This window comes from Lipophrys pholis (genome assembly GCF_963383615.2).
Source record: "Lipophrys pholis genome assembly, chromosome: 15".
NCBI classification, from domain to species: Eukaryota; Metazoa; Chordata; class Actinopteri; order Blenniiformes; family Blenniidae; genus Lipophrys; species Lipophrys pholis.
Window position 1 is genome coordinate 12,727,631 of NC_137642.1, and position 12,665 is coordinate 12,740,295.

The 12,665-nt window shown below is 44.7% G+C and overlaps 1 protein-coding gene across 2 annotated transcripts in view; it reads right to left on the reverse strand.

The window, feature by feature from the left end:
* slit1a (slit homolog 1a) overlaps positions 1–12,665 on the reverse strand; it is a 94,636-nt gene that overhangs the window by 79,317 nt on the left and 2,654 nt on the right. For both annotated transcript variants that reach the window (XM_080481267.1, XM_080481266.1), the window contains exons 2-3: positions 3,457–3,528; positions 999–1,070 (exon numbers count right to left, since the gene is read on the reverse strand). In XM_080481267.1, the coding sequence (XP_080337393.1) occupies positions 999–1,070; positions 3,457–3,528 (144 nt within the window). The remainder of the gene's footprint in view (positions 1–998; positions 1,071–3,456; positions 3,529–12,665) is intronic.

The following is a 12,665-nucleotide window of genomic DNA, read 5'->3' on the forward strand; positions in this document are numbered from 1 at the left end:
ATCTGTTGGAAACCACAACTCTCTCCTCTCTGAATGGCCCATTGGAGGCACATGGGAGTGAATGCAGTGACTGTGGCAAAGAGAGGCTGCGGATCTGAAAGGGAGGCCTCTGCCCGGCCTCCAGACACATTCAGGCAGATGTTGGGACCTGTGCCACTCACTGTATACACTGAAAGGGGGTGCCTGCCCAGCCGAGGTGGAGGCTCAGTGCATGATGGACACGAACTGAATGCCATTGCTCCGCTTACACTGAGCTGTACCTGCTGGTGGGTTCGTGGCTTTAAAACATTAGAGAAATGAGCCACTTAATTTCCACATTGGTCTGGCACATGGAAATGTCTACCCAATGTTTGGGATCGGGTGAATATGAAAGACGAGGAGGAAAGGCGAGCTGCGCGCGGCCTCAAGTTTGGTTATGTAGATTGTTAATGTGGGTTTTAGATGAAGGGGAAAGACTTTTATAAGTTAACCGCCATGTCTGCATGACAGCATGTGTTCATAAAGTCATCTGCTGCGCAGGTTTCCATGTGGCGAGCACTATTGATTTACTAATGAGTGGGTCGAGGTGTGGTTGATTGTGTTTGTCTGGGTGTTTTCCCAGCCAGTTTACAAGCTGTTAAGGAGTCCTGGTGCTGTCCAGATGAGCCAAGGTCTGTGGTGGAGGAGGCGGGCGGGCGCAGGGGGGGGGGGGGGGGGGGGGGGGGGGGGATTTTAAGCCCACATATCCCACTGAGGGCATTCCTGCCAGGCAAAGCTAATAAAAAAATACTCCGGGCCCTTGCCGTACCCTCTCAGCACCATCCAACCACAGTGGAATGACAGGGAAGTGCCTCGCACTTGATACACGATGAGTTCCTCCTGTTTCTGTCATTACCCTCAACTTATACCAGCACTGGAAATGATCAAGAAGAGGGCGGGATTTTGATCTCGGGTTCAAGTTTAGAAAAGTAATAAAAATGTGTTCAGTGCATCTACAGACAATTCCGGATGGTACTCACAGTCTCTCCAGCTCCTTCATGTCATCGAAAGCCCCGCGCTCGATCACGGTAATCTGATTCTCCATCAGCTGCCTGCAGAAGAAAACAGAGGGAGAAAAATATGTGCGTGAGACATTTGTAAAAGTCTGTAGACAGTCAGTAGGGTTTTAACACAGTATAGGAGGTGTGTCACAGTAAGTATTTCAATCTAGGTGCAGTATATTCAACACTTTTCTCCCCCAGACACACGGAGAGGGCAGTGGCGTGGACTGAGGGCACAGTGTGGAATCTTGGCAAAGGAAGCAGAGATTGCAGCCAGGAAAGTTTCCAAGGTGGCTCAAGTAGTGTGGGTCTGGGCTCTAGTGTGGTCCGCTGCAGCAGCAGCTGGGTGGAGACGAAGCGAAAAGTAGGCAGGGGGTCAGAAAGTGTGTGGTGGGCTCCAAGGTTTTTACCACTGGCATCATCAAGCGAGTCCAAGACCTTACGTGTTTGTTTGTGCTTGAGTGTGTGTGTGTCTGCTGGATCACACGGCTGACGACGATCAGCGTTTCAGCAAGTACATCAAGGCTATTGGCCGTACGCAAACAAACATGCATATGCACACAAACTAAACAGACTCACGCCCCTTGCCTCATTTATACTGCCAAAGCTAATGTGCAAAAAAAAAAGTGGCTCGGATAGTTTTGGAAGTGTTACAACAACACAAAGTCAGAAAGGGGAGAAAAGTGTGCCGCGGATTTCGAAGCAACAAGCACTTTCCTTCATTACGTATACAACTGTTCTGTGTTGAAGGAAACCTCTGATGTCTCCTGTGAGGCCGTGGCACACTGCAACTCAGCAGTCTGGGCTTCCTCCCCATCGAATATAAATGCTAATCACAGTTCACACTACATAAACATGGAGAGAAAAGTGCAATTCACCTCAGATCTCTTACTCATGAATTTAGATGGAAGCGGAAAAAAACTGATGAGTTCTTTTGATTTGAGAAACATTTTGTGAGGATTGCCTGAAGGCGTATTATCTTCTGTTGCTGTGATACCTCACTTTCTTTTTTTCTACGGGTTATTATGTTGCATTCTGTCTCTCTCTCTCTCTCACACACACACACACACACACACACACACACACACACACACACACACACACACACACACACACACACACACACACACACACACACACACACACACACACACACACACACACACACACACACACACACTGCTGATTGAGAAGAACTGAGCACCCTGTGCCAAATGAATGGAGCTAAATCAGCTGTGTTGATTTTAGGCTGACAGGATAGGTGGCAGCTGACTGTAAAGATAAACCCCTGTTCCTGTTTCTTTCCTTGTGAGGGTTGCCCCGGGGTCAGCAGGATCAGAGATCAACCCGCTGTTACTCTTAATGCTGCTGCCCCACACAGACTTTTCCTAGTTGCCCACACAAGCAATTTAGTGCACATATGCCATGTTAATCATGCATTATGTATATAGTTGGCTGACATTTAAAAAAAAGGCTGTATGTGTATGTGTATGTGTGTTACATGTAAGTGGTTTACAGAAAAGGAAGTTTCTTCTAAAGGCTGCAAGGAGTTGTTTCCTTCCTACTTGCCGGTGACAAGCTGGCGACATGAAGGCATTTAACCTCTACGTGGAGGTAGAAGGTGGAGCAGAGAAGGAGGCATGCATGAGGAGACGTGAGGTGGGACCAAACTGGGAAACTGGGAAAAGAAGTAGAGTACAGGGGGATGGGCAAGTAATGACGAGGAAGTAGTCGGGCTTTGTAGGTTTTGTAGGAATTATGCTCAGCTTGTGTTACATTTAAAACATGTTGGGGTCTAAATGGCTTCCCCTTCAGCTGTGTTTTAGCACCTATGGCACCACTCACCAATGCGTGTGCACATATGCACACATATAGACACTTTTACAACTACTTTATTACCTGAAGTCACAAGTGCTGTTTAATTTCACCAGAAAGGGAGTCAATGACTTCACCTGAATGCGTTAACTGTGTTGAGAGCCTATTTAGGACAGGCTGCTTGTGTTCACATTTTAGGTTGATGTGTGGGAACAGAGGGCAAGTGTGTGTGTGTGTGTGTGTGTGTGTGTGTGTGTGTGTGTGTGTGTGTGTGTGTGTGTGTGTGTGTGTGTGTGTGTGTGTGTGTGTGTGTGTGTGTGTGTGTGTGTGTACAGGACAATAAATGCAACTGCACCAGCCGGAACACAATGAGAGAGAAGTCCATTATATTACTGGCTGCAGTCATTCAGTAGCTTAATGTACTTTGGAGTAGACTCTTGACGAATGTGTTGCCACTTCACTGGGTTTATGGTAATTCGAGCAGCAGGGCAGCGTAACTACCAAAAACAACCACTTTTGATGCTGCTCAGGTACGTATATATGCAAGAATAAATAAATCCTAATGTACGACACAGCTTTAAACGTCTCATGGTTACATATGACGGTAAATGCAGGTACTTACAGAACTCGAAGGTACTTCAGTCCAGCAAAGTCACTTTTGGTGACACGTGTGAGGTTATTCCCATTCAGCTCCCTGAAAAGAGAAAGATGCAAACATACATTAATATTAAATTCATTGTTCTCTGGACCTGTTCAGCTTGATGACTAAAGGAGCAGACAGTGACATGGAAACACATTAGTCTATTGATACTAAAACCAAAATCTCACCCAAAGGCCTGCCACACACACACACACCTTCATCGTTTTAGTAAACATACTCCCAGTGTAGTACATGCTGTAAATAGTTTTGAATGCTGGTGTTGTAACACAGTTTAAACCAATTTCATGTATTACAGAATGCTGGCAATTAATTATAACGGGAAGTTTAATGTTAAGTCTAACTCTTTGGGGCAATACTGAAGAGACCTGGAAAAGTTTCGGTCAGCTGCTTGTTTGTCTACTCTATTCCTTTCCCACTAACACTCACAACAAAGCTCACTTCCCCCTCTGTCTGCCTTGCCCCACAATTGCTGGGGATTAGCAGGAGCCAATGAAGGGGATTTGAGTAGGGCCACAAGGCCAGAAAGCTAAGTGCTTTGGATATAATGGGAGCCGCCTCCCTGCTGAGAGCTGGTCATTGCCACAATAGAAAGGAGTGATAAAATTTGACAAGTTACGATTGGAATTTTGTTAGTTTTTCTAGTGCCTTACAATGATCATTCTCATGCCTGACAAAAACACAAGTGATTTGAGTTTGATAATGATTCTTCTTGACTTGTATGAACTTGATTGTGAACCTTGACTGGTTTGTTGGATTCGGTTTGGTCCGAAAATATGTATTTTGTATCTGCAGACAACTGTGGAAGATTCACATTCAGCCTCAGTAGCAGAGTCTGTTCTCATGACAGAGAGATAACGATGCAGGCTCAGCCTGCAACATTGTACGATCTTTCAAGGAGGCAAAAGAACTTGAAATATGCAGTTTTTCCATTCCAACGTACTTCCTTTGCATTATGTGTCCACCCTTCCATGACCCTCCCAAAGTAAAATCCCCCAAAAACTGTCTGCAAATCTACATTGAAAGCACTGGTCTCCCTCGCTCAGTCGCTCTCTTGCTCTCTCGTCTAATGACCACTCCAGGGACTGTAGCACTATGCAGTACGAAAGAGAACGGTCATTATAGACAGATGGTGGGCGTGTGTGTGTGCGTGTGTGCGTGTGTGTGTGTGTGTGTGTGTGTGTGTGTGTGTGTGTGTGTGTGTGTGTGTGTGTGTGTGTGTGTGTGTGTGTGTGTGTGTGTGTGTGTGTGTGTGTGTGTGTGTGTGTGTGTGTGCGTGTGTGTGTGCGTGCGTGTGTACACAGGTGCATCGACAGGCCAAGGGACAGAGCCACAGGAAAATAAATAATGAACCGGGCTTCATTAGACCGGGCTCTGATACACACATGTGGGGCTCATTACAGGTGCTTACGCAGATACACACATACACTCGCACATGCAATCGTTATCTACAGGGTGGTCATTGCTGATGACACCCAGACGACATTAAAGGAGAGAAAGAAAGGGGGATGAAGACGAGGAAAGAAGTTAATAAACTGAGAGGTGGCATGAAGTTGTGAAAAAATGACTCACACGCAGACAACTGACGCCACGATTTTCTCCCCCGGCAGTTATGTCCTGCTTTGTCCCGTAATAAATATCAATCCACGGTGTCTGCATGCACTGCAGAGTTGCCTCGTTAAAAACACTATATAAGCAAATCTCTGCATGGTTGGCTGGTTGAATTGTCTCAACATTCGTAACATTTTAAAATGATTTTTGCACTCTCCTGGTGTGGGAGTCATCTTATTACATGCACCTGTTCAGCAAAGCTGTGACATTTAGGCAATGCTCAAATGTCACCGGCAGCCTATGATGTTTCACCTCGTCAGAATAGCCACGTTTATGACATATTTTGACCTTTACCAAGGCATTTTTGGAACATACGCGATGCAGTATTTTAGAAAGACCTTGGAAAGTGAAAATGGGAACTTTGAACTTTTTCCAGGTAATATCGCTAATACCGAGTCTTTCTGAAGGCTGTGCATTGTGTGTAACTTTGTGCATGCAACCATGTGCAGTAAATGCCACAGACAGCTGCAGAACATGTCAAGTGAGCGTACACTTTTTTTTAAACCTTGAAAAAACAAGACCTGTATGTATGGAGAGTTGCAACACATACATCGGATACACGCGCTAGAGAAACTGTGTACGATTGGGATGGTCATCACATTAGAATTTCTAATAAGAAGCAAGGAAACTTTCTTAATACAACTGGGACAATAAAAAAAAATGTATGTAGTCTAGACTGTAGACTGCAGTGGCACATCTAAGTAAGAGCAGTGTGTGCCAAACGCATATTCTTTGAAGGGAAAATCTGCTGTTTATTAACTGCAATATCATTCACCGCTGTTTTCTTTGTTTTCCCAATCAAAGACACTTAAGCAAATGGCTTTGGAGTAGCAGCAAAGGCACGTTAACTTATTTCATAGACAGATGTTTTCTAATACTGACTGTGCTGGTTTTCTCATGACGGTACAGCAGTTTTACTTTGGTGGCTGAAAATTATTAGGTATCATTCCGGGGTTCTGCAGCTCAGGATTTCCAACTTCAACTGCTTCAGTCAAATCTATTCCATCCTTCGGAAACTCTGCAAGAATTCCCTCTGCTGACACACTTCCTTTAGAGAAAGTGGATTTATGACATCACTATGTGATCCTTCGCCGTCCTAAGTCCCAAGCTGATTGATGCCTGAGAGTAATTCCGAGTCTACCTTCCCCCGGGTGGACACGCGGCAGCTTTGCTACACCGCACTACATCTCTATAATTCAAAGGGGGCTTGGAGCACGCCTACAATACAGAAAAAAGTCATTATGTTTATTTCTGCCAGCTGCTGGGGTCCCTGTGCTGAGCCGGTTCCAGACCTGTTTCGAATTGAGAAACACTACATGAAATGAAATCCTGAGGCTGGATCGAAAAATACTCAAACGCAGCGTCTCAACAAGGCGTGCACACGGATCACATACACTCATGCACAACTAGCCACATGTTTTCTGTTTCTTCCTCAGGAACTGATGAGCACCTAGTGCCTTGTACACATTGTGTTTGGGGAAAAGGAATATGTGTTTTGTTGGGAACTGACCGAAGCAAAATCATCCACACATGAGAAAAAAAAAAGAAAAGTGAAATGAATGTGAATGCTTTGCAACAACTCTTATTGGTAAACAAGTTCAAAACAAGGAAAAAAACGACGGATTCAAATTCTGTAAAGGAAAATGGAAACACCTCTCTGAGTTTAGTTAACATTGACTCTCAAAAGTGGTTTTGTTTAATCGTTGATCGTTTAGTCTTATTCTTTCAACCATGCAAACAACTGGCACCACATAATTACCTCAGGCTGTGAGAAACCTCTAACACAAACATTTCACAAGCTTAAAACAACGTTTTTACCCAATCTTGAAAACACAGATCAATCTATTAATCTGTCCATCCATCCTCTGTTCTTGAGGCAGGAGTTGTTCTGAGCTGAAGGCAACACTAGTTTCAACACAAAAAAACTTTGTGTTGTGAAAGAGCACGATTACTATACTTCAAACAGGGGTGTTATTTTATGGATTGATTGTTTATTTACGTAAAACTGGAGATGAGACGAACATGTCAAGTCGGTTTTGATGCAAGAGAATTTTACTAACTATGATGCTTATATTTGTGCAGTACAATCACTCTGTATTGCTGCTGTGAGCGCCACAGGACCATTTGTCCTGAACAGCTTTCGCCTGGCAGGGAAGGCAGAAGCCAGCTGATGGAGGATCAGTATCATGGGGCTATCCAAACTCCTCTCTGTGGAAACAATCTGATGACCAAGAGACCAAGGCTGCTGAGCCCAAAACATGAGTGCTCATTAACCACAATCACACACTGTTAATGCTATTTGACCGGACCAGTAAGCACTCTCCCTGATGAATGAGGGGAACAGGTTGGGATGCTGTGAGGAGGCCAGGCATTCCTCCTCCTGCCGACTCCGCAGCATATGGATGTGACAGCCGTGAAGCAGGCAGGTGGAGACTCCGATAAAGTCACAGAGAGAGACAGAAGGAAGGACGAGCTGCTTTGGACAGTGTTGTTAGCTGTCTAAAAGCAACGGTGTGAAGCAGTGTGCTGGAGTGTTGCAAGTAGCCGTGAAGTGTGAAGAGCTGACGGGCTGTCTGGGATACGTCAATGGCAGGATGAGGCCTGGAGGGCTGGGAGACGAAGAGGAGGAGGAGGAGGAGCAAGTGACCGACATATGATTGGTCAGACAGAATATGGAACAAGTCAGCACCATTTAAGCTCACCACAGAGAGAAAGAGAGGGACAGAGAGCGAGAGAGAGAGAGAGAGAGAGAGAGAGAGAAAGAAAGAAAAAAAGAAAGACCACCATGACCAAACTAACACTCTCTTCAACCAAACTGAAACACTTCTATCAACAGTATGTGGTCAGATTGCTGCTCAGCTTTCACAAAACCTTCCCTTTCTATTGAAATGTGGCTTTTAGACAAGCAGTTAAGGTCCTCAACTGTGTGTGTGTGTGTGTGTGTGTGTGTGTGTGTGTGTGTGTGTGTGTGTGTGTGTGTGTGTGTGTGTGTGTGTGTGTGTGTGTGTGTGTGTGTGTGTGTGTGTGTGTGTGTGTGTGTAAAGTTCATCTAGGAGTGTTTTCCCAGCTCCTGGGCTCCTCAAGGGCTATTTACAGTTTTCATTTTGCTCAGTCAGGCCTCAGGAGCACGATTACTGATAGGAAAGTTAAACATCAAGCAGGTCTCACACATGCATGAACCACAGATACCCGGCTCCCCCTCGGAGCCTTGACCGGTCTAAAGAGCTTCTTCATCCTGAAGAGCGCCCCTCAGTTTCAAAAACAGCTACAGGTAGAAGGCCGTACACAGATCCATGCATCTGTCTTTTGCTGGTTTTACGTTGCCTTCACACCATCACAACAACCTTGACAAGTTCACACGACTGCAACAACCTTGAGAAGGAGACAGCTCAGTTTGTGGTATCTCTGTTGTGCTGCTGTAAGCAAATATACAGCGAGGGAAACTGGGAGACAGGGGGGAAAAAAAGAACCAAGACAAGAGAGGAAAGTAGCACAAAGACTGTTTCTGATCAAACATAGATAAGTTATGACACTCTCAGGCTGAAGTGAATCAATTAACCATCTGTTCCCTGTAGCCCTGCACACACACACACACACACACACACACACACACACACACACACACACACACACACACACACACTGTGGCAGAAGCAGATACCGAGGTACTGAAGGCTCTTTCATGATTTGTACTGTATTTCTGTAGTTTGTTCAGCGACAGACTTTGAGGTTCTGTTGTGGCTTTATATCCCATATGAAGGCATTTGGGCAATACGAGTGTGTATTTGACTGGAAAGCTATATCGTATGGGCATAACATCTGCTCCGCCACATCTATTATGTTTCAGTTACTCCAAACAGAAGACTGTTGAGACGTTTGCTTCACAGATGTGCATTGATGGATGCTGCATGTGTGTTTGAATCTGTCTGTTGGTCCGCAAGAGTAAGATTTACTCTCAGTGTGAGCCTCGCCCCCCGCTGAGCTGCACACTCACTCCACTGGCTCCTTCCAGAGATTAACTCATCTGTTGGATAGCCAACAGTGTTGCCACAGTTACCCTGAGAAAGTAATCCGACCACTGATTACTAGTTACTCGTTTAAAACTAACAGTTATTTAACTGATGACTTGCTTTTAAAAGTAACTAAGTTAGATTACGTGTTACTCTTTTTTTTCATATGAGAGTAACGGCACTACTACTAAGTAAAGTGTTACCGGCATCGCTGATCACCAACACTGCAAAAAAATATACAATTTTAAGAGTCAAAACAAGGTGATTGAGTGCTTTACAAATTAAAAGTATAAACTACTGTAATCATCATTTCAGTTTTAGAAAAGAAAAGAACAGGCTTCAGTTGTTTAAACATGACAATCGTTATCTAGTTTGAGAAAGTTAAAGAGCCGCAGCCTCTTACTGAATTTCAAAACATTTGTGGAATAGACACTTCATTATTCTTCATTGATTTTTTTCACCGTATCATTATAAATTGAAAACGCTGAGCTCTAAGACCGCCCTGAACTGAGCACTGACATGGTGAATGTTCAGACTGATGCTAAAACACGTCTGGAAAGTTGCCCACAGTTTGCTCTTAGAGCGGCCCGAACAGAAGCGCCTCAACAAGCATGAAATGTGCAAGATGAAGGCATATCTATAATGTCAGCGGTATTCACTGAGGTGCAATTCTCTCTCTCTCTCTGTCTCTCTCTGTCTCTCTCTCTCTCTCTGTCTCTCTCTCTCTCTCTCTCTCTCACACACACACACACACACACACACACACACACACACACACACACACACACACACACACACACACACACACACAGAGCATTATTTATGGGCTCCGCTATTTGATATGAGCCCCTCACCCCAACATTAACCATCGGAAGTAAGTCCCAAACCATAATCATCCAGATCCTTAGCCACAAATCCACATTTTAACCCCTAAAACATTGTGCAGTCCAGCATTTTGGTCTCCACAAGTTACTCTGGACCCCCACACTGGTATTTTAGGTTTCAGACTCTCCAAAGAGAGGAAAACAGGAGCAACACACACACACACACACACACACACACACACACACACACACACACACACACACACACACACACACACACACACACACACACACACACACACACACCACCCTTCCTTCCCTTTCGCATCCCAGCGTCTTATGGCTAGCCAGGGGGGTTAAAAGCAAAGAGGGTCTTCTGAGAGATGAAAGGTGATCTAGGTGGATTCTCCAAATTCGATTTTCACGGTCTGCTGAGATACTTAGAGAGGCGTGCAAAGCAATCATGCCTGTACGCTCGTATATGCACACGCACATACATCTTACTGTATCTACAAATGTCACATGAGTAAAAAAAAAAATAAAAGTGGATGCAGTGGTATCGGATAGTGCTTTTTGACACACATATCATATTAATAGGAGAGTTTTGCTGCTCTCCTGGGTGCAATTACACACCGCTATAGGATAGTTGTACTCATCAGGAGGGCGAGGCAGTAGATTTGTTCGGTGCGTAACGACACACAGCAGCTGGCTTTAACGCTTAGCAACTAACCATCTTTCTGCTCGGAAAAACAACACACCATACAGGTGTTCGACATAAATTGGTGACTTAATGCGTAAGTGAAAAAGAGGATTTACGCAGCCGTTAAACTACTGGAGAAGGAAGTTGTAGATGATCCACTTCAGTGAGCCGTAATAGGAAAACGGTGCACAGAACAATAAAGTCAGAAAAGCAGCGTTAGAGATTAGCATACAGTACAAGAGAAAGGACCACAGCTGTGTGTATAGGCAGTAAATTGAACTAACTGAGTCCCAGGCCTGTAATTTCACAATCCTCCACTGTGCATAAACATTCTCTGAATGATCTTCATTCCAGGCATTATCACTCCTCACAGGATTACCAGCAGCGGGGATGGAGACATTAGACTGTAAAAGTACGTGACTGAAATTCAAGCTGCCCCAGGGCAGGATCCACAATGCTCCTTTGTATGATAAATCAGTTAATCTTGTTTATTCATTCATTAGATTTGTGGTTGAGTTACACCTTTCTTCACAGCTCCGCACGGTAATCCCTTCATTAGTAATTACTTCTTCAGTTACTGAGCAAGCCCAGCATTGATGGGTTTTTTCTCCTCCTTCTCTAAAGCTCCCCAGCTCCACCCTCGCCACATTTCTTTGTCTTTTCCCATCCTGCTCCCTCTACTTCAGTCACGTAGCCGGAGTTGGCAGGTAGTGGGCAGGCTGTGCTCAGTCTTGTCAGGGTAAATTATGAATCAGGTGGCCGGTGAGCTGTCGGTTGTACCCGTGTGTGTTGGTGCCAAAAACACTGCAGGCATTACCTGGCACATGGATGTACACCTCTCACCTCCAACCCCCAAAATCCATTAATGTGCTTCTCAAATCTACATCTTCAGCCACTACTAACCCACATGTGTTTACATGAATGATCAATTCTTCACTGCACACATGCAAAAAAACAACAACAAAAAAACCCCACATATTCAACTCTACGAATAGACGAAAGTGAACATCAGATTTATCCAAGCATGCACAACACACACATATGGTGTGCAGCCTCTACCTCCTCCATTCTGGAGGAGCTCCAACATGCCTCTGAATCTCAACGCAAGGTATTTTCTGGCACAGAAAAGACATCTTCGGTTCAACAGCTTTTCAGCAATTAGATGAAGGTGCACAGACTCATAAAGAGACACAACTCCTCCCTTTTCTCATCTGTGCACCAAGATTCTAAACAGCCAGGATGTTAGGAAGACAAAACAGGGGAGAGAAGAGCTGCAGTTCTGTTTGATAACTGTCCAACCGAAACCCAACTTCAAACCTTTACTGTGTTCAGCAATGCAGATATTCATTTCCTCTTGACGCGGCCTGATGTCAATTATCATTTTGATTTGTATTCTTGGAACAACACAGGAAACAAAAGTCTATAAGTGGAATAAGAGACAAGAAAATTGACGAGGGTGAATGGACGCAGAGAGGAAGCTGAGGGGGAAGGAGCGGCCAGTGGGCCGTACACAGCGGGGTGTGATTTTAACACGTGGAGCTCACAGTCTCATTACAGGCTTCAGTCTGAGGAGCGCAGGGGTCAGACCTGATCCAAAGCCACACTGACAAGTGCAAATGGGATTCTGCTGTCTGTCTCATCAGCCTCCACACACACACACACGCACACACACACACACTTTCTCCCAAAAAAACACCAAACCCCCTTTTTACACCCAGGCTAAAGCATCACCCCGCAGGAGCACAAACACACACACATTTACAAATATCCACAAACATTCGACAAACGACACGACGGAGTTGAAGCACTTTCTTTTGGCTTGCTGCTGCCTTCCTGCAGTCTGCAGCCGCTCGCTTTTCCAGCTTCAATCCTACATCTTTTTTTTGGCACTGTGCATACTTACACAAGTGATATTTATAAAACCAGCAAGTTGATCCATTGTTTTCTGGATCTGGAGTGCTAACAGCATCAATATCGGGTTTCATTAAGTACTTAAAGGGTCCTCATAAATAGAAAAAAAAAAAGCAG